The 27,183-nt window shown below is 40.5% G+C and overlaps 3 protein-coding genes across 4 annotated transcripts; 1 reads left to right on the plus strand and 2 right to left on the minus strand.

Moving 5' to 3' along the window:
• Positions 1-459: 459 nt before the first annotated feature.
• Positions 460-7,715, minus strand: LOC121877365 (epoxide hydrolase 4-like). 2 transcript variants are annotated; one of them, XM_042383091.1, is made up of 9 exons: positions 7,388-7,715; positions 5,037-5,200; positions 4,719-4,843; positions 4,515-4,627; positions 4,074-4,242; positions 3,575-3,729; positions 3,258-3,413; positions 1,125-1,335; positions 460-654 (listed from the first exon to the last, which is right to left on the minus strand). In XM_042383091.1, the coding sequence occupies exons 1-9, from the start codon at positions 7,461-7,463 to the stop codon at positions 543-545; spliced, it is 1,281 nt and encodes a 426-aa protein (XP_042239025.1). In that variant the 5' UTR covers positions 7,464-7,715; the 3' UTR covers positions 460-542. The 2 variants fall into 2 exon arrangements, with proteins under 2 accessions (XP_042239025.1, XP_042239026.1); XM_042383092.1 differs by having other exon boundaries at positions 520-654; positions 1,129-1,335.
• Positions 7,716-8,633: 918 nt separating this feature from the next.
• LOC121877351 (mitochondrial import inner membrane translocase subunit Tim22-like) lies at positions 8,634-11,793 on the minus strand. Its single transcript, XM_042383069.1, has 5 exons — positions 11,550-11,793; positions 11,044-11,135; positions 10,642-10,737; positions 10,296-10,368; positions 8,634-9,836 (listed from the first exon to the last, which is right to left on the minus strand). The coding sequence occupies exons 1-5, from the start codon at positions 11,788-11,790 to the stop codon at positions 9,757-9,759; spliced, it is 582 nt and encodes a 193-aa protein (XP_042239003.1). The 5' UTR covers positions 11,791-11,793; the 3' UTR covers positions 8,634-9,756.
• Positions 11,794-12,190: 397 nt separating this feature from the next.
• On the plus strand, positions 12,191-18,584 carry LOC121877333 (protein AATF-like). Its single transcript, XM_042383037.1, has 9 exons — positions 12,191-12,376; positions 13,210-13,666; positions 13,825-14,063; positions 14,590-14,774; positions 15,005-15,081; positions 15,284-15,439; positions 15,772-15,967; positions 16,417-16,623; positions 17,311-18,584. Exons 1-9 carry the CDS (start codon positions 12,292-12,294, stop codon positions 17,440-17,442), a joined length of 1,734 nt encoding a protein of 577 aa, XP_042238971.1. The 5' UTR covers positions 12,191-12,291; the 3' UTR covers positions 17,443-18,584.
• The last annotated feature ends 8,599 nt before the right edge of the window (positions 18,585-27,183 follow it).

Below are 27,183 nucleotides of genomic sequence, written 5' to 3' on the forward strand. Positions count from 1 at the left end.
ACTGTCTACTACAACACTCTCTCTCTCTCTCTCTCGATAAGATTTACAAAAAAATTTCCAATGAACGTTTGTAGGTCTTGATCATAGGAGGTCTTAATAGGTCTTTCTTAGCCCCCACAAGACTCCAAGACCACTCCAAAAGGTCACACAAGGTCAGGTCACAAGAGGGTCTTAGTTTTAGTTTAACAAATTTATTGGCAGAGCTTGTAGTACAGTTTGCCTATTCTGAGTAATTCAGTCAGGTCTTGACACTGAGGGTGGTATCACTTCTCACTGCCACGCAGGACAGAGGTTCATACACAAAGAAATACATCATATTCATTAACAGCTATAAATGTATAGAGGTCAGATTCATGTGGGTAATGTCACTGTTCACTGCCATGCAGGACAGAGGTTCATACACAAAGAGATGCATCATATTCATTGACAGTACATACACACACACACATATACATACATATACATATATATTACACATATACATGTACATGTACATATATATACACACACGCACACATACATACATATACGTCGGGTCGAGGTTAGTAGAGGTTCTCCAGCCCTAACTTAGACTCTGCCACCTTGAAGGACGCTTGTGCCATGTTCATGAAGCCGCCCGGTAGTGATTTGGTCATATCCAGCGCCCCCGAGGTCCGTGGAGGTCAGAGGGAGGTCAATATGCTGGAGGTCTCTCTCTCCCTGGCACTTGACATTATTAGGGACCTGCCACGCTTTGCTATAAACAGATGAAATGTACCGGGAATTTCCCCCCACACACTCATCATTCTGTCACTTTATGTAACTTGCTGACAAAACCCATGACCCTTCAGGTTTCCACGCCCTTAATGCATGAGTCATAAAGGCAAGCATGAACTCCGCATGCTTCCCAGTTGGGCACTGTAAACGCTTCTGCGCTTCACCTTGCACAGGATGTAAGGGGGTGCCCAATAAACTAGCCCCCTCGGGGGCATTCTGTAAAAAAAAATCTGTATCTCTCTCTCTCTCTCTCTCTCTCTCTCTCTCTCTCTCTCTCTCTCTCTGTCTCTCTCTCTGTCTCTCTCTCTCTCTCTCCTTTTTACTCTGCGTACCACACTAACCCATTTGACAGACAGACATTTACTCACTTACTGACAGTAGAGGTGACGGCAGCCAGACTCGCCCCCATCACACGCCCCACGAGAGAGGAGCTTTGTGGGGTCTCCAGTGGGGACAGGGGCCTCCAGGGCATCTCCCTCAGGAACTCCCCCACCATCTGGTTCACCTGTGAAGCGTGGCTCAGGTGAGACAGATAAACTCCTCCAGGTATTGGCTTGATGGTGATCCTCTCGACGTACTCTGTTGGTGAGGAGGTGAAGGTGAGGTGAGAGAGAGAGAGAGAGAGAGAGAGAGAGAGAGAGAGAGAGAGAGAGAGAGAGAGCATCAGCTAGTCTATTTCTATTCATCTTCTGATCTATTTATCTGTCTATTTATGTATCTATCAAACTTCTCTATCTATAAAAAAATCAATCAATTAAATCTATCAATCTATCAAATCTATCTATCCAGGTTACATAAGAACATAAGAACATAAGAAAATAAGGAGTCTGCAATAGGCCGGTTGGCCTGTGCATGGCAGCTCCTGTCGAGAGTTACTACCACTCTCTATCATCCATGAATCTGTCCAGCCTCATTTTAAAACTTTCCAGCGTTCCAGCACTTACTACAAAGTTGCTAAGCTTGTTCCACTCGTCCACCACCCTATTTGTGAACCAGTTCCTTCCTATCTCCCTCCTAAACCTAAACTTATCAACTTGGATCCGTTGCTCCGAGTCCTATCCTGCTCGGATATTATAAGAACTTTATCTATATCCCCTTTATTGATTCCTTTCACCCACTTAAATACTTCTATCATATCTCCCCGCACTCTTCGTCTTTCTAGGGAATGCAAGTTAAGTTTCTTTAACCTATCCTGATATGGAAGGTTTCTAAGTCCCGGAATCATTTTCGTCATTCTTCGCTGCACCGACTCTAGTAAATTGATATCCATTTTATAATAGGGGCACCAGAACTGAACCGCATAATCGAGGTGCGACCTGACTAGCGCAAGATATAGTTGCAATAAGACCTCTGCACTCTTATTACTTACACTTCTAGATATACAACCTAATACTCTGTTTGCCTTATTTCGAACATTAACGCACTGTTTTCTAGGCCGTAGGTCCGGGCTTACAAGTACCTCTAGGTTTCTTTCACAAGTTGACTTCTCTAGGTTGATGTTGTTAAGGCTGTATACATTGTCAGTATTTGTTCTTCCAATATTAAATACGCTGCACTTGCTGGTGTTGAATTTCATTTGCCATTTTTCAGACCACCCCTGCAGTTTATTTAGAGCCTCCTGTAATGCATTTGCATCCTGCCCTGAATTAATCTGTCGCCCTATTTTGGTGTCATCCGCAAACTTGCTTATGTCACTGCTGATCCCAGTATCTAGATCGTTTATGTAGATTATGAACAAGAGTGGGCCTAGTACTGACCCCTCGGGAACCCCACTGGTTACACGGCCCCACTCAGATTTAACACCATCTACGCTGACCCTCTGCGTTCTATCGGTGAGCCATGATTTTATCCAATTTAAAACTTTCCCTCGATACCATGAGCCTTAATTTTTCTCAGAAACTACTCTGATGCGGTACTCTGTCAAATGCTTTGCTAAAAGTCTAAATGCAAAATAACATGTAATTTTCGTCATTATCTACTACCTCGAACTTTCCTAAAAACGTCAGCTTGAATTTGTTGAACAAGATTTTCCTTTGTAAGTATGTTGCAGTCGTAGATTAATTTGCTTTTCTCTAGATGCGATCGGATGCTATCTGCTATATTGATTCGAGAATTTCCCCACTACTGACGTCAAACTGATCGGCCGGTAATTTGACGCTGATGCTCTGTCTCCTTTGCGAATATGGGTACTACATTTGCCTGTTTCCACAAGTCTGGCACAACTCCCGTGTCTAATGATTTTGTAAATAAGTTTACGAGGGGTCCGCTAATCTGTTCCCTACACTCTTTCAAGACTCGTCTGGCCCTGGGGATTTTGTCTTCTTTAGTTTATTTATCCTCTTAAGAACATCCTCTTTTCTGATAGTGATATTCTTTAATTTCTCTTCTTCCTTTCTCCTAAATATCAGTTCCATCTCTGGTTAGGGCATTTAATCATCAGATGAAATGATCTTAGGTGTTGTCTAATCTTCAGGTGATCTGGTGTCTCCTTAGTAGCTCACCTGCAGAGCGGTAGGCAGTGTCTATGGGAAGTAGGTGGTCACTGTCGCCCATGATGAGGAGGATGGGCTTGGTGATGACGTCAGGAGAGGGTTCATCCTCTCTTGGCCTCCTCAGGTCCAACTGACGGAGGTGGTGTAGGGGGCCCGTCCAGTCCTCTAGGGGGAGGGAGTAGAGGGGAGGGGTTGGTTAATGGTGACGAGAGTTGAGAGAGGATAGACAGAGGGACTTTAACCCCTTGAGTACTGTACCTTAACCCCTTCAGTAGCCCAGTATGCCTTATGACTGACTACTACTGCAGAAGATATGCCTGACTCACCTCTCCTAGAAAAGGTGAACTTGTAGGCCTCAAGTTCCTCCTCCGTGATGGTCTTGTTCTTCACTAGGGAGCTGAACAGTCGGTCCACCAAGCCCACGTCGTTCACCTGCGCCGCCATCTCAGGTAAGAAGGGCAGCCGCACGAACCACAAGTACCTGACGAAGGGAGGAGATACAGGTGGTAATAATTGACGAAGGTGACGAGGATTAGGTTAGGCTGGGTTAGGTTAGGTTTGAAGGTCATTGGCATGGTACAAGAAGAGAACACAACACCTACCTGACGAAGAGGGAAACTTATAATCTCAGACTTTTACAGGTGTGTTAAAATACCCGAAGGAGAGTTCTCCAAAGGCCATGGAATTTCGTACGTGTGAAAAAGACCAGATTACCTAGAAACTCGCCAGCTGCTGCTCAGTAAAAAAAATTAGTAAACATATATGAATCTCCTTCTACAGCCCAGGAAAAAAACAAGAGAACTCGATCTCCACGTCACAACTCACCAGGATTTGTAATAGTTCATCCAGAGGGTGTTAACCATATGGCGGATGACGTATGGATGAGGACAGTGGATGAGCACCATCTTAGACACCAGCTGAGGGTAGTGGTAACACATGTGCCACCCCACCTGTCCTCCTACACCTGCACACATCAGGTGAGCGCTCGTCTGACCTGGAGTGGGTTAGGTTAAGTTAGGTTGTTTATGTTTTGACACAACAAAACCCATTTTGTTTATGTTTGGGGGTAAATATTGTTTTACTGATATCTTGAAGTATGTGGCCCTGAGGATCACAAGAGGTCACTGATGAACACCTTAATACTCAACTACTGAAGAACACGTGAAGAACATCGACTGAGGAACACCATACACCCCTTGGAGAAAACTTCTGATGAACACCTAATTAAGAACACCTACAGAGGAACAGGTGAGCAGGACGACGTACCCAGGAGCCTGATAAGATGGGCAACGTCGTCAGCCAGGAGGGCGGTGGTGTACTGAGTCCTGAGGCGCGGCGTGTCCGAGTCACCACAACCCCTCATGTCCACCGCCACCACCCTGCAGGAGGATACACTGTCATGAGGAACTACTGACGAAGGAATCCCCCCTCACCACCTGATGAAGGAGTACCCCTCACCACCTTACTCACCAGTAGTCGTGGCTGAGGGCGGGAATCTGTCTCCTCCAGGTGAACCAGAAGTCAGGAGCCCCGTGGATCATCACCAGCAGCGGGTTGAAGGGGCTTCCTGCCTCCACGTAGTGAAGCTTCATGTTCTGGAGAAAGACTCGTGTTAAAAATCACAACCGGCTCATATTAGACAATTTCCAGTTATGTGAAAACTTACATAAGGAATTCAGATTATGTTAGTTTATTTCGGACTATCAAAACAAGTACAGGTGTAGATATAAAGTACCTGTACCCTCGTCATTAGTGTTAATTCACTTGTACCTTCATCAGTAGACTCACCTGCAGCTTGATGAACTTGTGTCTGCCGAGGAGGGGGTCATGGAGGCACTGGGGAGGCACGACACGCACAAACGGGGGGTGGAGGGCGCCCCTGGACCACGCCCACACAAGCTTACCCAACATCAACACCCCGTACACCACCGCCAGCGTCCACTCCACCAGGGCTATGAACAAGTCCCGGAGAAAATGCATCATTGTAATTTTATCTGAACGTCTTGACTCACTCACTGGCCCGCTCACTCTGCTGGCTTCTCACTTCACCACCACCACCATGCAGAGTAACAGAGAGTAGGTACAGTACTTCCAACACAAGACCGCCTCAAGGACTCCACTCAAGTACAGCACCAAGATTGTTTTCCCCTCACACCACCGTCCTCAGATAACTCTTATGATCTCTTAAATCCCTTTCAAAGAAAAAGTTTCAGCAGGAATTTCACTAAATATATCATCGTCCACCATCACGTCACCATCTCAATAGTCACTTTACACAGGAGTAGCCCAACATCGTCGTCAGTTCTTCTTCAGGTAGGTATCCGTTGTGTTTAAGCATCAGATCCTCGCAACTCTGTCCCTACACAAGACACTGAGCGCCTCCCAAACACCTTCTTGAAAGGATCATGGTTGAGGCAGTACTGGTCGGCTGTTACTACCAGCAGCACCAATAGTAAGGTAAGTCATCGGTGTCTTGTTGATAGAGAGATAACAGGCCGCTGATAACACAACTATCAAGGGTCGCCTGGTATAAGGGTGGTGCGTCAGATACAAGCTAGGCACGTTCTCTTGTGTAAGACATCTCTCTCTCTCTCTCTCTCTGTATGTGTACTTTTCGATAAAATAACTATCAATAACGTTCGTATTAATACAGTAGATATTGCAAGCCAACCATACCTGATTAAACCTAACTTACCCAAACTTTGAAATCAAAGCCTATTTAAGCTTTTTCTGTTTTAAATCTGACGATAAGAGTAACTACCGTAATAACAACCTTGGATATTGTAAACATAACTGACCTAACAACACTACTGTACTTATCGAAGGAAGATGAAACCTGTCGTCTCATCTGAAGGTGTTTTATGTCGTCGTTCAGGCAAGCAATTTATCGTTCGTGAATGCACATATTCAACCCAGACTTGAGTCATCGCGTTTGTGAATACATTAATCCTGAAGCCGGATGCAGTAAACATGTCATTCTCTTACACAACTCACCGTCCTGTCCTCTGACTGTAAAGGCTGAGCTTTACCCGAGGTGATCTGTCACCGTACACCCTACAGTTGATTAAAGTCCAAAGTTGTGGCTAAGCGGCGCGTTGAGATAATGTTTATCTGTGGTGTTTAGTGGATGATATTGTATGGACTTTAGCTGTATGGGAAGGTCATAGTTCGGTCCATGACGTGCCACAGAAATGCTCCTTGGTCCTCCTTGTCACCTGACACACACACACGTGTGAAAAAAGAAAAGAGATGAAATAAGGACACACACATTGAATCAACGCCAGAGTTTAGCTGAACTGTAAATCATGAGACTTCCTGCGCCTTCGTCAAGATACTTCAGTAAGTAACAGAGCCCTTCTCTTCACTTTATCTCAATTTAATATACTTGACTTTATATTCTTCGCCACTTATCAATTATGAGCCGGTCGGGCAGGTGCTGGTCATGTAGGTGCTTTAAAGGGCCTCTTACTGGATGATGTCACAACATTCTCTGACATCCTTTGTTTTGTAAAGTAATTTGTTATATAATTGATTACTCAGTCAGCCAATAGTTAGGTAGCTAATTATAGGCAGTTGTTCGTTATTTAGTTACTTAAATACTGAATTTTACTCAGCATCACTTGAAGTTATACCAGGAGTTTTCCTTAACTAGTTACATTTTCTTAGTAACAGGAGACAAAACTAGATTACAGTAACTTTGCCAATCCGTACCTTAATTGCCCATACTTAGGCCACACAGGTGTAATTAACTTAGGTAGTAGGTAGCTACAAAACAGGGAGGTACTACCGCCTGGGAAGATATTGGAAACATAATTTATTGTCTAATGGTAGACCCTGCTGCCATTTGGCATCACGAAAATTGTGAACAAGTCCCAGGTTGCTGATCTGACTTTCTGCCACATTTACACACAATTGCAGGGTCTCAATTGTCTCTCTTATCATTGACAACACAACATACACATATTGTTTCACTTTTTTATCTTTTTTGTATTTTATTATTATTATTATTATTATTATTATTATTATTATTATTATTATTATTATTATTATCATCATCCCCCAGGCCCTGATGTGGGTCAGTGACCTGTGCCCGGGTGGGCTAATCCCTGTAAATAAAACACACACACACAAAAACTTACCTAATGTTAACCATCGCAGTGCCGCCCAGACCGTGTCAGTGGCCGCAGATAAGTTCACCCTCACACAATCCCACATCTCGTAGGCTGGCTGACGATCAGTGTATATTTGCAAATATCATTATATTCACGCACTACATTTGTCTTCTGTTAACCCGTAACCAGTCCAAATGTATCAAAATATTGTTAAATTATTATTTAAATGCCTTACGTAAACACTAAAAGGGTGATGTAATCGCCACGTCTTAAACTTAGAACGCTGGAGGACGTATCTGATCCTCGTCACACTACACACACTGCTACAAGTGGTGATGGCACGGTTCTGTTTGGTCTCCGTCAGACAACACCTTCACTCATGACGCTGATGAACAAGTATATCCTGAGTACATCCGCTGTGATGTAATACACCTTGATCTATTTTTTTTAAGTGATACCGATTTGAATTCTAGAAGTTCCTACTTATTTTATATATATATATATATATATATATATATATATATATATATATATATATATATATATATATATATATATATATATATATATATATATATATATATATATATATATATATATATATATATATATATATATATATATATCCTTTTATTTTAATATAATGGATTCTCATATATCATCCTAAGTTATCTCACTAAACCAATAAAATAAAAGACGGGATAACAGAGAAGTTAAAGAAAACTACACCTGCTATAGTTTACCCGTAAATATCTGTAAAAGAAAATGTATCCTTTTTTAGTAAATGACTGAAAACGAATTATTTAATGCGTAACTTTATCATAATGAAATTATTCAAATTTTCATTTGTTCTATTACTGCACTGATTGTACTTTATTTTAGTTGTGTAGAAAAGTATCTAAAAGGCCTACACCGTAGTTAAATTAATCCATGTTGTATTAAATTTCACTGTAATGCTTGTTCTAGTTAGTCACGCTTTAGTCAGGTGCACAGTACATTACTTTCCAAGCTGAAATACTTCCTTGATGATATTTCTAGTTAATATTTTTTTTAATTCTGATCCATCATTAGTCTAAAAATACTGTACCTGTAGTGAAGTTTTATTTTTTAAATTGCAGTACAGTATACAGTTTTAGGCCAAGTTTCTTTTTCATTTCCATTTTTTATAATCAGAAAATATGGCTTTTCGTCCCTGTACAGTATTACACAGTACAGTACATCATCTCTCAACTCTAGCCCAAAGAAGTAATGAAGGATAAGGACAAGAAGCAAACATATTTTACTTGTATATTTTGCCATGTACAAAATATATTATTTACAAATAAATTTTCAACAAAGTCTTTATCACTTTGGAATACATGAATAGTCAACTTAATATAATGGAAGTTTAACAACTATATAAATGGTGTGGACATAATAGTTTTATCATGAAGGACCCGCCACATAGTCTCATCTCTTCTCCCCTACACTGTACAGTACACTGACAGGTGCATAAGAGCCACACCCTGATTACACTGACAGGTACACAAGAGCCACACCCTGGACAGTAATAAGTTGTGCTTGTCCAGTAGTCAGTGTTACAAATCCTCTATAAACCATAAAGAGACAATCATGACTAACAAGTTTCAGTTGACTGTAAGAGTCTACACTACTGCCTCACTATCTGCCTACAGCCTATGACCTGAACCTACTACAGCTGTAACATAATTCATTCATGTACTCTTTTTATATTGTAATTGTTCTTTTGTGTTTGTTTCAGGTTTGTTGCTGAATTACAGTACTGGAGATGATGTACACAGTGTAAGATGAACTGGTTCTTCTACAGGCAAGTAGTGAAGCTGGGAAGACTGATGTATATGACCTGAACACTGTCAAAAAGTAGGTCGTGTTTTAATAGTATTTCACGTTGATTTATTTACTCGTATAGAGATTACAATTCAGTTACCTGTACTGATCAGTTGCTTTAACTTTGAATAGTACAGGTAACTGGTAATTAATTAATCCTATGAATGTCCACTTGATGCACCCAACAGTAAACAAACTATATAGTGCAGCCAAATAAATAAATACTGGAACTCAAAACATACACAGACATTAACTGTGACAAAATTGACAAACTTAAATTTTCTATGTATAATAAAACAGAAAGATCACCTTAGTTTTATTATAAATATTTACAACTTGTCAACAACACAATGATCATACAGGCTGAAGGTGTATGTTAAATAGATTCACTTCGTTAGTCTCTACCATCACTCATACACCTCAGTTATTAGTCAGGTTATTATTGGTCACCAGACACTCACTATGCAAGATCATATTTCCTTGCACACTTTCAAGATGCACATGGAATTGTACACTACTTTTCACTTGGGGTCTTGTTACCATAGAACATCTCAGTGTCTCATGTAGTAGTCAATAATAGAGGAAAACGCCGCAAAACCCAAGGCACCTACAACACCAGCTTTCATACCCGCTGAAAAAACAATAAATGTAAACAAAGAGTATATATACGTATTGAGAATGACTAATTATCGTATTAAACTATATCTCCTCAACAAGGAACTGTTATACAGCCACATCATACTTTATAATATATTGTATAGCCACATCATACTACATAAGAGACATACAGTATAGCCACATCATACTACATAAGATATATACAGTATAGCCATACCATACTACATAAGAGATATACAGTATAGCCACATCATACTACATAAGAGATATACAGTATAGCCACATCATACTACATAAGAGATATACAGTATAGCCACATCATACTATATAAGAGACATACAGTATAGCCACATCATACTACATAAGAGATATACAGTATAGCCACATCATACTATATAAGAGACATACAGTATAGCCACATGATATTTGTAAGTCCTCACAAGTATCACCCCCAGACACACCCACAACTCACCCCGTAGTCCCAGGATACCCCCCGTCACTCCACCTGCGTATGTGCCGTTCTTCCAATCAGTTTTCCCCCGATACTGGAAAACCAAACAATAATTGCCTGTATGTATTATTTTGACTAGAATATAATCCACCTCTAAGTCAACCATTCATAGATCAAGTTAAGATTATCCACCCTAATCTAAGCTTACTTAACCTAACCTAATTAACCCAGCCTCCCCAGGTAGCATTAGGGTGTTTAATAATCAGGTGAAATAAGCTGAGGGTTGTGATCATAAATAAGAACATACAGTAATATATCAATCATGTTTCTTCTGTTATTATTCACCCACAACAGCAACACTACTCACTGATTCAATGGCACACTCCACCCCTGAGAACATAAAACCAATGGCAGCGAAGTTTTTGCCGTACGATAGAGTTGAAACCTTTAGTTCTCTGAGGACCTGTAAGTACAATAACGTGAATACATCTGTAAGGGCAAATATATTAGTTAATACAATATGTTTCACCTAAAAAAAGTGTTGTTTGTCATGGCAAAAGATGATATACAATTAAATATATGCATAATAAGACTCCTATTTGGTTCCTTGTATAATACTATCCACCCATCAATGATTAATGAAAAGATTCCGTTTCTAAATCATATTACAATTTCCCACAGACCCACATTATAAAAGATCTAAAACAATGCCTCAATACTAACAATTTCAAGACGACTAAAAATCATCCGAGACGAAAGTTTATATTACCTCTCGTGCTGACTGTTGAGGCTTATCTGGGGTAGGTATCGAAGGGGTGACGCTGGCAGCAAATAAACCAATACCTCCACCCAGTACAAAACCTGTAATTAAGATTCATATTAAGTTATCTAAGATGCATTACTTTTATCACCAAAAGTGGGAGGAGTAAAACTAATAGAGTAATCTTAAATAACACCTTAATATGTGACCATGGAGTTATTGGAGGTTAGGTTAGGTTAGGTTCTGTACATTGTTTCCATTTTCTTAGTATCATGCAAATAACATCTCCAGAAATTTGGGTGCAATTCCATAAGTTCCTTCTGGTGACAACGACAGAACAAAGGTGAAATTACAAAACTAATTAATTTATAACTACTGTACAGGTAACCCAATTAACATGACCACAACTGACCCAGCATAAAAAAACATATCTATATAAACCGTGACTCATTACTAGGTGGAGGGGTCTTAGTATGTTTTAGAGGGGTACATTGAGTTAAAGCCACTACACTCACCAGCAAGTAATGATAAAACAGCTTTAAAAGGACAACTCTCAAAGGTGGCCTCCACTGTCTTCTCCTCTTTAGACTTGATCACTGTGGGAGTAAAACTTCTGGGGATGATCATGTTCTCTCTTTCTCTTCTCTGGTTCCCGACAAGAAACTTGGCTATCTGGTCGATCTCCTGTGGTGTAAAGAGTGGTATACGTCGACCCCCATCACTCACCCCGCCGTCTGTGTTGGCCTCTGCTGCCATGACTGCCTCCATGTTAATAGAGTACCACGAACACTCTCGGCCAACACTATCTAATTTTCTGGTAATACAAACTGCATAAACTTATCTTGAACTAATTAAAATTGCAATAGTATAATTAAATTAAGTTAATTGTGTATATTTATCGCAAAAGAATACATAAATTTAATTAATTCTCTTAACTTTTAGTTTTTTTCTAACATTAACCATCTTACCTCCAGACACACTGGTAAACATATATTGTTAACTATGTATTTTATGTTATTTATCTACTACTAAGTATACCAAAATTTTCTAAACTATTTTTTTTCTAAATTTTTATTGTATAATTAGAAACTATTACCAATAAATTTATGATATATTTACCAATATTAAAATTTACTTCTAAGACTTGACGACTTGTTGTTTACATCACTGAGGCGTGGTGGTGAGTATTGTTTACCTCATGGTGGTGTGGTGCTGCTGAGTGTTATTACCTCCTGGCCTTATATTACTCCTAGAAGTATGGCCAGCGACTTAAAATCATATGTTGAGAAGTATCTCCTGAACCCAGCGGCTTCTTTCAGCGTTGATGATGATGGAAACCAAGGTAAGGATGACCAGAGGCTGACATGGTGTGTGTGTTATAATACCTGACTTGTCTCATTATTCTGATTAATTTTCTGTACATTTCCGTCGCAAATGTCTCATAATGTCGTTCTTTAATGTTTAAAATCCAAGACAAAATCTATCAAAACTTCCAAGAAAATATACCTATGAAAACCTTACCTGACATTTCCTAACTCGTAAGACTAAAAAAAATGACCTTATATGTGTCTTGGTGTTTAGTCTGTGGTGGGTCTTGTTTCAGGTGTGTTCAGTCTGTGGTGGGTCTTGTTTCAGGTGTGTTTAGTCTGTGGTGAGGTCTGTGGTGGGTCTTGTGTTAGGTGACAACAGTCTAACACAAACTCTAAAGCCATTCTTAACCTTTATACAAGTTAGGAAAGGTTAGGTTAGGGTTTTCAATGGTTTGTTTGGTGTTATTTTCGTATTTTACCCCACATTTTCCCTCTGTAGCTACATAGTAATTAGACCTTTTTATTTCTATATATACTTAAGACTATTAAAATATTGTATGATAGTGATAATGGTCAAACTCCAGAATAATTAATTGGGTGTTATAGTTTACAGTCTACAAGGTTAGGTTAGACTAGAGATATCTTTGCAGACTGCACACAAAAGTAACACCACTCGCTGTGTTCAGAGCTAAAATGTCAGGCTCATAATCAGTTACAGCAAAACTGTTGGATCTTTATCAATCAAAGTGTTCTCATTGGTTGAAAATTAATTAATTAACTACTGTATTATCCATGCACTGTACTGAAGCAGAAATTCCCCAAACAGTAGAATGCTCATGTAGTAATTTGTTTATTCTTTCACCAGAAACAAAGGCTCAGGTGGTGGACGCCTTAGCAGAGGAGGAGCGGGCAGACTCGACTCGACAACCTGTAAGTAAACTGCGAGCAAGAAGTGCTGCCCTTCAAGGTGAGAAGGATCCTCGCTACAAGGGGAAGAAGGTACTGCGGAAGGACTTAAATAAGGACGACCAAATTGAATTTGATCCTGAACTTACTAAGTACTTTGCTGTTGAAGCAGATGAGGACACCGGTGAGGATGATGACGATGATGAGGATGATGATGAGGAGGAGGAAGATGATGAGGAGGAGAAGGATGAGGAAAGCAGTTTAGAAAATGAGACTGATGATGAGGTTGAAAATTTAGCAGTAAAACTGAAAAAGGCTAACACAGCCATTGAAGAGGATGATGAAGGCAGTGAGAGTGAGGACGACACAATAAAGAAAATCCATAAACAACTGAAGAAAGAACCAGAAGGTGTTACGTAAGTTGGGAGTTGTTATTATATTTATCCTTTTATTAGTAAAGTTTAGAAATAATGGAAGGAATAATACAGTTAATTTATGTGTAATAAAAGGTTAGCTGGAGGAAATTACTGTATGATGGGGTCTTGACTAACATACTTCCTCGATCAACTTACAGGTTTGTTGATGATGGAGATTTTAGTAAATTTGCTGATGATATGGATGAGGAGGACGATGAAGGTGATGATGATGAAGATGATAATGATGATGATGATGAAGGTGATGATGATGAAGATGATGAAGGTGATGAAGATATGGAAGAAGAAGCAGATGGTCAAGAAGATTCACTCAAGAAGTTCAGCATTGGAGACCAGTGTGAGGAAGTGAAGAAGGGTCAAGCTGTAAAGAATCAGCTTGGTATGGATACTTATGGTTATGTTTTGTTAAAAGGTGTTTTTCTTGATGGACACTTGGACTTGTGTGGCCAAATGCATCATCTTGTTTTAGAAATAATTTAGTATTAATTCTGGCACTAATTATGGCCATTGGCTGGGTAAGGTAAAGGGGGTACAGTGGCTCAGTGGATACATCTCTCTTCTCCTGTCCTAAGGGTCACTAGTTTCATCCCAGGGCACTCAGTCCACCCAGCTATAAATGTGTTCCTGCCTTTACATTTTGGGAGCTGAAGGTGGTCTAGTGTTGTGATGGGCAGTATGTCTGTGCAGCCAACTTTCCAAGGCTTTATCTGATAATTTTGCTTCATGTTTATGTAGAACACAGAGAAGTTGTGTTGATTCATGACATATTATCTTGACCACAGCCTTTCCTTTGTCCTTATAATGCAAACCTGGCAATTGATGCAGTATTATGTAAATTATTTTATTTTTCATATTTAAGGTACTGTACTCGCGAACTGGCCTATAAAACTTGTGTTCTTTTACAGCAATATACGACACTCTCTTTGAGGGTCGTATAGGTCTGCAGAAGGTGGTCACTGGAACCAATCAGCTGCCTCAATATGATACTTACAAGAAGTTCGTGCAGGAGTGCGACCCACACTACAATAAGAACCTCATTACAGCCAAGTCAGCGGCCAAGAATTTACTGAACAGTCTTCTTAATGTCCAGGTACTGACGGACAAGATGACTAGTGGATGTACATGAGTTACAGATAAAAAATTAGTCTTTCAAATTTTTTCTAATTGAGATTTGTAGACTTCTTTATATACCAGGGAATACCTGAGTAGATTTTTAGTCTTAATGATTTTTTTAGGTGTGGAGGAATGTGGGTTAAGTAATGATAAAAAAATGACTGGCAATTATAATTCCATCAATTTATATTTACTTATACATTGCAGGAATTGTTACTCAGGCAAAATTCTGAGACAAGTTACATCATCACTGGCAAGAAACCTAAACATTTGGGGACTGACAGGTTAGTTACAGGTGACTCGTATTACCTTCATTAAATAATACATAATTTGAATCACTTTTGTGCAGAATGGCTGGAATTAATAACTTTTCTCATGAGCTGTCATTTGTTCTCTAAATTACTTATCACCAAGATGCCAGATGTACTATATATTAATCACTCAATCAACACCAATAAGATTCACCCAATGTGTGGTTAACTTCAGTGATGAGGAAGTAACCAGTAGTGAAGAAGAGGAAGAGAAGGAGGTCTTGCTAAACTCCCGGGGAACCAAACGCAAGATGAAACTTGAGGAGTACGATGAGGTCCTGAGCAAGAGACACGCGGCGATGGTGCCGTTTAGAGACCAAGCTGTAAATAAGTGAGTTGTACTGTACCGCCTTATTGAGGAGGTCGTCTTTGGCTCTGACTCAGTGTCTTGGGCCAGCCTTTGTGACTGTTAACTATAAGATATTTTATTATTATATTACAAGGATTATATGAAGATTAATAGTGCCAGTAAATTCCTTGGTGAAAATTATGTTCAATTGTTAGTTGTACATCATGTCCATTTTCCACACTTGCATGGGTTAGCCAGTGATGATGATGTTACTTAAATATACAGTAGTCATATAAAGTTCCTTCAAAAGATGTCCAATCACTTATTCCTGAAGCCAAAAAGAGACAACTTACAATTATTATCCTCAATTTCAGATGGTACGAGAAAACGAAGCTTCTATCTAGTCGCAACGCTCGTGACAAATTCAGCGGGTTTCAAGTCTCTGCCTTGCAACAGCTGAATAACATCCTGGCAAACAAGCAGCCATTGATCCGGCGGACTCAGCTGACGGGAGCCACCAGGGGCATCACCTACCATATCTTAGGTCGAAGTGATAACACAGTAGGAGAGGTGTGGTATAAGAACCATCTTATGTTATAGTTCCTCATTAGTTACTGCCAGTGCCTTCTTATTCTCTCAAGTAGTGTTTGAGTCACCTGTATGTGTGTATTTAATTAGTACTTATTATACATTAAACTCGCCATTTTATAATAGTTTATCACTTTACAGCAATAACTTTGTGTGTGTGTGTGTGTGTATGTTTGTTGGTAATCCAGGGCTTTGTTTGACATCCTTTCACTAATTTTATCACTCTGCAAGTTTACAAGATATGAGACATCTATTACAAGTGATGTATGTACAGTGTTGCTTTGAAATAATCATTAGCAAAATCTGGCATGTTATGACGAAAGAAATTGCAAACATTGTATTTTACATTTGCTTCACATAGGGGAATCTTATGTCACAAACTGCTTTATCATATACCTGTTGTTTTACCACAGATGTATTGTTATCCACAGGTGGACAAAGAAGAATATGATCCAGAAATATTTGACGACACCGACTTCTACACAAGGTCCCTGGAGGAGGTGCTGAAGGCCAAAGTGTCACTCTCAGACAACATGACCGATGTTTCTCGTAAATGGATTGAGATCCAGAACCTGCGAAAAAAAGCCAAGCGAAAAGTTGACAAGAAAGCAAGCAAGGGAAGAAAAATCAGATATCAGGTAGAGTTACAGAATACTGATTAGTGGAAGGATTAAGAACTTGCGAAGTGTTAAGTGGGTGTTTGGAAAGGCAGAGGAGGGGGGATGCAATGGGTGAAAAGATGTTCATTGGGATGAGGTGGACAGTCATCCACAAAAGTCCTATCGCTCCTCCTCCTAAACGACTAACCCTGAGATTCAGACTCGTGAATCCGAAGCATTTATGGACAGAATAGTGCTTCGGGTTCACGAGTCTGAATCACGGGGTTCATGGTTCAGGAGGAGAGGCAACAGGACTCTTGTGGTTCTCTGTACAGATGCAATGGATCAGGTATGATGATTACAGAGACTGTTTATGTTGTTAAGGGAGAGGAGGTGTAGTAGAGTCACCTGGAGGCTCTTCTGCTGTGACCACCATCTAATAGGAGGTGTTGTTGATAAGTGTTGAGGAATTTACTACCAGTTTCACAAATATATTTTAAGGAATGTTAGTTATTTATAGTCAGTTCCAGGCAGTAAAGTACAGTTTCATATGAAAAATTAAAGAATTGTTTTGAATATTCAGGGTAATGTGACGTACAGTACCTGTATAATAATTGTTCTTTTTGACTTTGTGTCTGTTGCCTATATGTCAGGGTATTTTACATAGGTGCTGGTTTATACTTTTATATAGGCAGTCATTTATAGTTTTTACTTTCACTGTTGCAGGTGATGAGTAAACTCCAGCAGTACCTCGCTCCGTGCTACCCACCATGGATGGATGACTCGGCCATCAACACTCTCTTTGCTTCCCTCTTTGGAAAATCAGTTCAGGAAGTCAAAGAAGTTGATGCGCAGTGAATGTCATAATGAATAAAAGACATTAGCTCATACACTTTAACAGAAGTACTGTATAAATATTATAATAAATATCTATTGTTATTGTTTTTTAACAGTTGTCATCATTAGCCTTGGTTAGAAAACAGTGCTTCAATTTTGTAGACTATATCGCTTGAATCTAAGACTAATCTAATCTTTTCCCCAGATTTTATTGTCTGCCGTATCACTACACATTTCTCTTCTCTCTATTCACCTAATCCTCTGTTCTTTCCTTATGTCTTATTCCAATTTTCCATACCTTAATGTTGGTAATCTTCCTCTACTTAACACACGCATTCTACTTTACCTGTATGACCTTTTCTGCCATTATTCTCATTCATAAAATACCTAAGAGAACCAATCTTAACCCACTGCACCAGCTCCTCACCTCATACACTTCACATCTCTCACAATTTCCTTGTATTTAACCCCAGATGCAGTCCTCGGGCAAATCCCAAATTTCCCAGCTTTAGTTCAGACAGGAAGGACCAATACTATCTAATAACTACTTGCCTAAACCTGTTCATATTCAAGACATTACATACCACTGGAATTATTACTGAATGGTAAGTGTATTGAGTTATCTAACTTTGATTTATAATCTAAACATTTGGGGAAGGTTTACACTTTGTCACCATCAGCCATAGGTAGAATATTCTCCCCTATATTGGTGCTATTTCGTGATTTAATAGATGAATACCTGTACCGTACTTCAAAATTTTGAATTGATATTGAAACGGGTATGCCAAATAAGAATGAATCATCTTCATGTCTAGTACTGTATTGTGTTGCAGGGGAATAGTGAATACTGTATTTTGTATAAAGGAATAATGTGATGGTATTAGACAGACATTGCATGTACTGTATGTATACAGTTCAACAACTATGTAGACAATGCTGTTATACAATCAGCATGAATAATACAGGTACACAGAATATCATGTGGAACTATTGTCATACAGGAGGAATTATATCCCTATTAGTTGGATGCTTGTACTAGAGATGGAGCAGGTGTGTCGGCAGTTTACATAATTTGCGCTTTAACGCGTGCTAGGTCAAGCTAGGTGGCGTGGCGGTAGTTATAAAATGGCTCCAAACGCCGGCCACCAGTGTGTTGTTTGTGGGAAGATAGAAGGAATGGTAGTGAGCTAAGGTTTCATTTCTTCCTAAAACACAGGCCTAAGGTAAGTTCATAGCTATGCGGTTAATTCATAAGCACTGACGGTTGAATTACAGTTTAATTTATCATTTCACCACTTAGCTTAGTAGCCATTCGGGCGGCAGGTCTTTACTTGTTATTGTGTTGTGAATTTGATTGTCTAGTAGCAGCCAGTGATCAACCTCTATCCCCTCTTCTTATATAATTATGTTTCGTGTAAATTTTATCTTTTCAAAGTTACAATTAAAAATGCAGGAAACCAATAGAAGAAAAGAGCGAGGTGAATATTAGTGGTTCGTTGCATATCTGGAATGAGGAGTTAAAACTACCCCAAAAAATACAAATAAAAACGGGGTCACTCATTAGTTCTTTAGCTACAATTTAACCAGTTATTTGTAAGTACATATCCACGGGTACTTGTGATAAATTTACGGTCTTGTATACTGGAGCCAATACCTTTTTAACCTCTGCATTTTCCTTCAATATAACAGTACTAATCGATATCATCCTTGACTAGTTTCTTCCTGCTTCTAATGTATATTTTCAACTGCATCTGTGACATAATTAAAAGCTAACTTTGAGTAAAAAAAATAATAATTAAGTGGTATTTTCTAGGCCCTTTACTTTCAGCCACATTTAACTAATAAGGTGATAAGTGGTGAAATGATAAATAATAAAAATAGATAATTAGATGAATGACGATAGTAAAGAAAGTTAAGTCAACGGGAAATACACTGTACTAGAGTTAACGTTAAAAAGAATCACTCTAACACGGACCATTCCTCTGATATCTAGCTTGTCCAATAGATGGCGCTAGTGTCGGCTAAAGAAAATATAAATGGAGTTAGTTGAATTGCTGCAGTATTATGTAACTATTGTATTGGTTGTATAGATGTGTGTGTTGTATTGATTGTATTATATATGTGTTGTTTATATAGCTGTGTATGTATTTTAAATATTGTATTATTATTACAGTATATGTTGTACTGATTTTAGTTTGGCGTGTTGTGTTAGATATATGTATAATACAGTAATATAAGACAGCATTATATTAAGACAGCATTATATTAAGCAAGTTGTAACAAATACTTTCCTAAAAGTTGTTGAGTTTCTATAACCTTCTGACATTTCATTATTACGTTGTTGAAAGTTGACATGTATATCCAGGTCGGCTTATTGATTAAAGGTTAGTTTAATGTGTATGTGCGTGTGTGTATGTTTGTAGAACATTTACATAACGATTATATAACAATTATTACAACTTTATGAAGTATGACTGAGTACACCTAACGCATCTATTGGTCGATAATATTTCGATATCGTTCGCAATGATTGATAACGATATCTTTATCTATATCATAATAGACCAAAAAAAATCGTACTATAACGATTGATTTGTTTATTCTTTACATAAAAGATTCCGAGAAATGTGTAGCGAGGCGGTGAGGGGGTGAGGGGGTGTTGAGGTGAGGGGGTGAGGGGGTGTTGAGGTGAGGGGGTGTTGAGGTGAGGGGGTGTTGAGGTGAGGGGGTGGCTGCCGGGCAACACTGACGCCTGTACACACACACAAACATTAGTTGTGACTCCCTCCAAACAACTCTATATTAATTTAATCTCTCTTATCTATTTCATCATCTTACACATAGATACAGGCATTAATACTTTTTAATATTTTTTATATAATCAGTATAAAAATTATGTATAATTTAATAGATATGTGGCGAAAAATATAAAAAGATTCGGTTGATGTAGAGTCAGTGTGGACGAGGTGCTGTTGTGAGAGGGTGTCACCTCCTTCACAGTTCACGTGTTAGTTAAGTGTAAACCTTCGATATTATTATTTTATTTACATAGTTTAGATCATCATGTAAGACTAGAATGATGTGTAAACAGTGATGGATAATAATATTGATGTCATTGCTTACAGTTAAGAAAGGTGATTGTAGAAACCAGAGACTGTAACTAGTGATGGCTACCAACAAGTACTGGAAAATGGTTAAGAGAAAATGTTCTTAATAATGGTGAGTGTTACGGCTTTTTTATTATATTGGATCATCTGAAGATTAGACACCCTAACTTATTTCACCTGAATATTAATCATCCTAATGTTACCTGGGTAGTTAGGTTAGGTTTGATTAGCTTTAGGTTAGGTTAGCATTAATTAGATTATTATTATTATTATTACTCTCCCTGTTGCTACAGCTACCATTACCCAGTGTCGCCAAACAAAGCTATATTCGAGACCACAAGCTAAATATTTCATTAGCTGTGGTGGTGATGATCGATAATGATAGTATCTCTCAACTACTTGTGCCCGCCCTTACTGAGGTGAGACACGAATGAGAACTAGTGAGATAATGAGACACAAGCAGGTGTTATGAGAGAGAGAGAGAGAGAGAGAGAGCAACACAGGCAAGTAGTCAGAGAGAAAAAAAAATTACTTACCATATTTTGAGAATCCATCATTGTGTCGTAGCTTTAATGAATCAGTTTTAACCTCATAACTTACGAGGAAAATTTAACGTATCTACGAACCTTTGAGTAAGTCAAATAGATTCACCATCATAATTTAAGACCAAAAAAAAACCCAGACTTACGAACCTTTGTGAACTCTTGTAAGTGTCGTGCCCTGAGTGTGCCAGAGAGCGTGAGGTGAGGAGTGTTTTGGTGATCTTTTGATATGGTAATGTGGGAGAGTGTGTGTGAGTGAAGGATGAGAGATAGGTAGTGAGTGAGAGATGTATCGTGAGTGGGAGAGAAGCAGAGAGAGAGAGAGAGAGTTCAAGGTGTAAATAGCAATATCTACTGTCAATGAAAAATTCTCTCTCTCTCTCCACAACACCTGAGGGCCCCGACAAATCTTCTCACCAGGTGTTTAATGAACTTAAGAACACCTGTACGTTAGCCCCTTATACCTTACGTCTTAAGACCCTTGGTATAGTGTGGAGGTAGAGAGGTAGAATGTGTGGAGGTAGGGAGGTAGAGCCTGTGGAGGTAGAGAGGTAGAATGTGTGGAGGTAGAGAGGTAGAACGTGTGGAGGTAGGGAGGTAGAATGTGTGGAGGTAGGGAGGTAGAATGTGTGGAGGTAGGGAGGTAGAATGTGTGGAGGTAGGGAGGTAGAGTCTGTGGAGGTGAGAGGTATAGAGTGTGGAGGTAGAGTGTGTGGAGGTAGAGTGTGTGGAGGTATAGAGTGTGGAGGTAGAGTGTGTGGAGGTAGAGTGTGTGGAGGTAGAGGCCGCATGATGGGGAGGTCACCTTCAACACCTGTGGTCGGCGATGCTCTCAGTGTTGGCTCATGCTCACCTGTGTGTCCCGGTGATTGGTTGTGACTGTTATTGGTGACTATAGTAAGCTTTGTCAGATCAAACTATGCCAGTAGAAAAACATACATCTCTAGGGTTATTATTTGTAAAATGTAAGGATGCATTATCGCCTCAGGGACTATATTAGATACTGCACATGATGTTACTGTCTACTTTAAATGTGTCATCAGTTCTCTGAGCATGTAAGCTTTGGTCTTGGCGGGAGGTGTAGTGATGGTTTGTCAGACCACAGCTTACATCTGAGAAACTCCAGTCTGACCGGACATTAGCCGAGGGCAAGTATAGGGTAACTCTGCGGTTGACCAAGGATTGTAAACCAACTAGCTCCCCCTCCCATGTCACACATGTAAGAAGGCACCAGCCGACTCTCTCCCAATATACAATAACCTACACCGCAGAAAGAAGTCCAGACCTGACCTCACAATTAGCCAGGTCACTTGTAACCCTTGGAACCCAACTCAAGGCCTCTCGTGTTACACGGCCCCACCTGACGACTTCTCCTTACATCTCAGAAACTCCAGTCTGACCCGACGTTTGGGAAGTCAAGTGTAGGGGAACTCTCACGGTTGCTCTCCCAATATACACATGGCCCCACCTGATGACTTTCCCAGATAGTTCTGAAAAGTCCAGGCCTGACCGCACATTTGCGGGGTCAAATGTAAAGAGACCCTTCGCCGCCCCCCAGGCCAGCTGAACCTGACGGCTCGCTTCCCAATATATAGGACGTCCTGGTCCTCCCTCGGGAATTCGCAGAGAAGTAGTTGTCTTGTAACAAGGTGGCCAGCTACTACACCACCAGGCCTGCTCGAGAGAAGTCAGAGGCCGGAGGCAAGTCGCCTCCGGTCAGGACCGAGACTTCCCTCCGGTGTCCCAGCTAAGCAGGCGCCCTCCCGACACCAGTGTTCCAGCTAAGCAGTCTCCCTGCTAGGCCTCCCCTAGGTCACGTGAGTGTTTGTCAGAGCTTTCCATGGGATGAGTTACCTACGTGGGAAGTGTATTCATTTCATGTTCGTGTCCGAGAATCAGAGTGTCTAGTAACGTAATATGATGTCCTAGTAACGTAAATATAATGTCCTAGTAACTTCAATAGAAGGTGTTATTAATGGGTCCATGTCATGTCGTTAATTAATAAAGAGTTGTAACGAAGCAGTGTTTGAGAAGTCGCCCTTAAGACGTAATAGAAGTGTATTGACGTATAAGATACGATAAGTGTACTGACAGTGTAAATAACTATCACGGCCACGCTACCAAAGTCTTCCTCTCTTTATACTCTTATACTATCAATATTCTACCTATATGTAATCTTCTTCTTGTGAGTTTTGTCTCATTACAATGGTGGCAGCGCCTTAACGTAATACTCACGCCTCTTAACTTTAGTGTTCAGTACAGTGATAGTTAGAATCTTTTGAAGTAATCTCGTAACTATCTTGACGAAGCAGGCAGTACAAGGGTGGTTGCATTCGTAACATTATATTGGTGGCATTCACGCTTCCCTCGTCCCTTGTTATTGGTAACAGTGTACTTAACGTAAACCCATGCCCTCCCTCGGTTAGCCATAACACCTGGCTCGTTTCATCCTTCATTTGTTTCAGTCTAAGTATTGTCTACAATTGTGTAATAAGTAATTCCTGTGTCATAGCGTCGTAGCGTGAAAAGTGGCCTAGTGTGTCACCGTTACAGCTCAAGTAAATGTCTCTCGTCGTGGTATGCGCGAATTTTTTTTTGTCTAGAAATATGTTCAGTGCTTAACGTAATTTCTCAGTGTTCCCCGCGTTCTGTGAAGTTCTCAGTATCCCAAGTGCTTTTTAATTGTCGGTCAGTGTTAAATGTACCCATTGTGTTTTAGCGATAGAAGCGGTGTCTGTACTAACTGTTATAACTTAACATGTCTTTTAACCTACATCCTCCTCCCTGTCCTAACCCTCACCTCACCCTCCGTACCCATCCGTTCCCGCCTCGCTCCGCCCTGCCCTGCCCTGCCCTGCCCTACCCCGCTCCGCCCCGCCCCGCCCCGCCCCGCCCCGCCCCGCGCCCCGTCCCGGGTACGCCACTCTACACCTCAGGCCTTCCCTAGGTCACGCGCGCATCATGGCCGAATGTTTCCCGCCCCGCCCGCCCGTGTGACCACCAATGTTTTGTCCTGTGAGTTATGCTTCGAAATTGGTGGTTAGTGTTACTTAACATTGCGATAATTACAGAGCTTCACTCAGTGTGTTTTTATGCTAGTATGATTTGTAATGTACTCTTTGACGCGTAGTGATAAATAATATTCAATGTAGTGAGCAGAGCTTCACTCCCCGACCCAGCCTAATGAGAAAATTGTCGTGACGGAAATAATAGTTACCAAACATTGACGTAACTTATAAAATAAATATCTGTTTTTTTTTGCGAATGCACTTCCAACTAATCCATCATCCCTTTAGGATTGTTTCTGTCAAATGTCACACACAGTACCGCCCCATGGCTAGCCGGAATCCGTCCACAGCACATATAAGAAGAGAAGTAGCAGCGTGAGGAATGCAGCGTGAGGAATGCAGCACCACACCCGCCACGCACCACCCCCACTTCTTTCAAGTCCTACCTGGTCTAGGATTAAGAAGAGTTTATATTTTTCTACTAGGAAGTTAAGGAGTGTGGAATGAAGTGCCACACAACGAACCCTGGTGAGCCCAGCCAGGGAGGGATTCACCACTGTGGAAGGTGTAAGACAGGACGGTCTTTGGTCTCGCCGACACTCACGTACGGAGGGCGAGGCCTGGTCCGCGGAACCTGCCTTACGAGTTATCTAATGAGACGACAGCCCAAACAGTGGACCGGCTTCATCCCAGCCGGAGAGGGCCGACGGCAGATGAACAGAAAATCGTCTGGAATATGTTGAAAATGATGATGTTGCAGAGAAGAAATGCAGATGAAGCAGAAAAATTCATCTGGAATATGACGGAAAACGAAGATGTATAAAGAAACGCAGACGAGCAGAAAAATCGTCTGGAATATGAAAAGGCTCTAAACGTAGAGGAAGAACAGGTGAACAGAAAAATCATCTGGAATAGGATAGAAACCAGGAGGAAGTGAGAAGAAGTCAGATGTGGTGACACGACCTACAAAGTGCGGTATTGAAGAAAGAAAAACGTGCTATGTGAAGACAGAAGAGACGCTGTGCTGACATCAGAAGAAAGTCGACGATGACAAGGTGGATAATCAAAAGGACCAATCGACTACCGTTGTTGTGCTGCCAGCATTCCTTATTTTCAGATACCAGCTGGATGGAGGACTTGAGCCATGCTGAACCCAACAAATGTACTGATGTTGTTGATGTTGCTGATGTGTAATAAAAAGATATAACACCCTAACATGTGAAGCAGGAGCATTTTGTATTTTGTATTTAATTCTCTGATTTTTGTTAACATGTACTACAAAGAATGTTTTTTTTTAAAAAGATTAGTCACTTTTTCTATGAGTTCATTTGATCAATGTTTTGTATTACCAAACACAATGTTGTAGCCATTTACTGACTGAGATGAATTATTATTTTGACACGGCCTGGTTAGGCAATGTAACACCTGTTTTGTTTGTAGAATGTGATTTGCAAGTTTGCCTCGGACACTATGCTAGATATGAAGGATCTTTAGATCACTCTATGTTCACTTACTGTGTATGTATTTTATTTTTTTCTCCTGTCATAGAAGCTTTAATCTTGGCGGGAGGTATAGTAAGCTTTGTCAGATCAAACTATGCCAGTAGAAAAACATACATCTCTAGGGTTATTATTTGTAAAATGTAAGGATGCATTATCGCCTGAGGGACTATATTAGATACTGCACATGATGTTACTGTCTACTTTAAATGTGTCATCAGTTCTCTGAGCATGTAAGCTTTGGTCTTGGCGGGAGGTGTAGTGAGGGGTTGTCAGACCACAGCTTACATCTCAGAAACTCCAGTCTGACCGGACATTAGCCGAGGGCAAAAGTATAGGGTAACTCTGCGGTTGACCAAGGATTGTAAACCAACTAGCTCCCCCTCCCATGTCACACATGTAAGAAGGCACCAGCCGACTCTCTCCCAATATACAATAACCTACACCGCAGAAAGAAGTCCAGACCTGACCTCACAATTAGCCAGGTCACTTGTAACCCTTGGAACCCAACTCAAGGCCTCTCGTGTTACACGGCCCCACCTGACGACTTCTCCTTACATCTCAGAAACTCCAGTCTGACCCGACGTTTGGGAAGTCAAGTGGAGGGGAACTCTCACGGTTGCTCTCCCAATATACACATGGCCCCACCTGATGACTTTCCCAGATAGTTCTGAAAAAGTCCAGGCCTGACCGCACATTTGCGGGGTCAAAATGTAAGGAGACCCTTCGCCGCCCCCCAGGCCAGCTGAACCTGACGGCTCGCTTCCCAATATATAGGACGTCCTGGTCCTCCCTCGAGGATTCGCAGAGAAGTAGTTGTCTTGTAACAAGGTGGCCAGCTACTACACCACCAGGCCTGCTCGAGAGAAGTCAGAGGCCGGAGGCAAGTCGCCTCCGGTCAGGACCGAGACTTCCCTCCGGTGTCCCAGCTAAGCAGGCGCCCTCCCGACACCAGTGTTCCAGCTCAGCAGTCTCCCTGCCAGGCCTCCCCTAGGTCACGTGAGTGTTTGTCAGAGCTTTCCATGGGATGAGTTACCTACGTGGGAAGTGTATTCATTTCATGTTCGTGTCCGAGAATCAGAGTGTCTAGTAACGTAATATGATGTCCTAGTAACGTAAATATAATGTCCTAGTAACTTCAATAGAAGGTGTTATTAATGGGTCCATGTCATGTCGTTAATTAATAAAGAGTTGTAACGAAGCAGTGTTTGAGAAGTCGCCCTTAAGACGTAATAGAAGTGTATTGACGTATAAGATACGATAAGTGTACTGACAGTGTAAATAACTATCACGGCCACGCTACCAAAGTCTTCCTCTCTTTATACTCTTATACTATCAATATTCTACCTATATGTAATCTTCTTCTTGTGAGTTTTGTCTCATTACATGACTGATGATGGTGATTAGTGGTGGTGATTGATGGTGACTAGTGGTTGTGATTGCTAGTGGGTCAGTTCATTTCTGCACACAATCACATTCTCTCTCTCTCTCTCTCTGGGTCATTATATTATAACCCTTTTGTGACCCATGACTCACCGCCTCAGTCAAGGATGAACCTACACTAACACTACCCTAACACTAACACTACACTAACACTACCCTAACA

The sequence above is a fragment of the Homarus americanus genome, unplaced genomic scaffold (genome assembly GCF_018991925.1).
Source record: "Homarus americanus isolate GMGI-L3 unplaced genomic scaffold, GMGI_Hamer_2.0 scaffold367, whole genome shotgun sequence".
NCBI lineage: Eukaryota > Metazoa > Arthropoda > Malacostraca > Decapoda > Nephropidae > Homarus > Homarus americanus.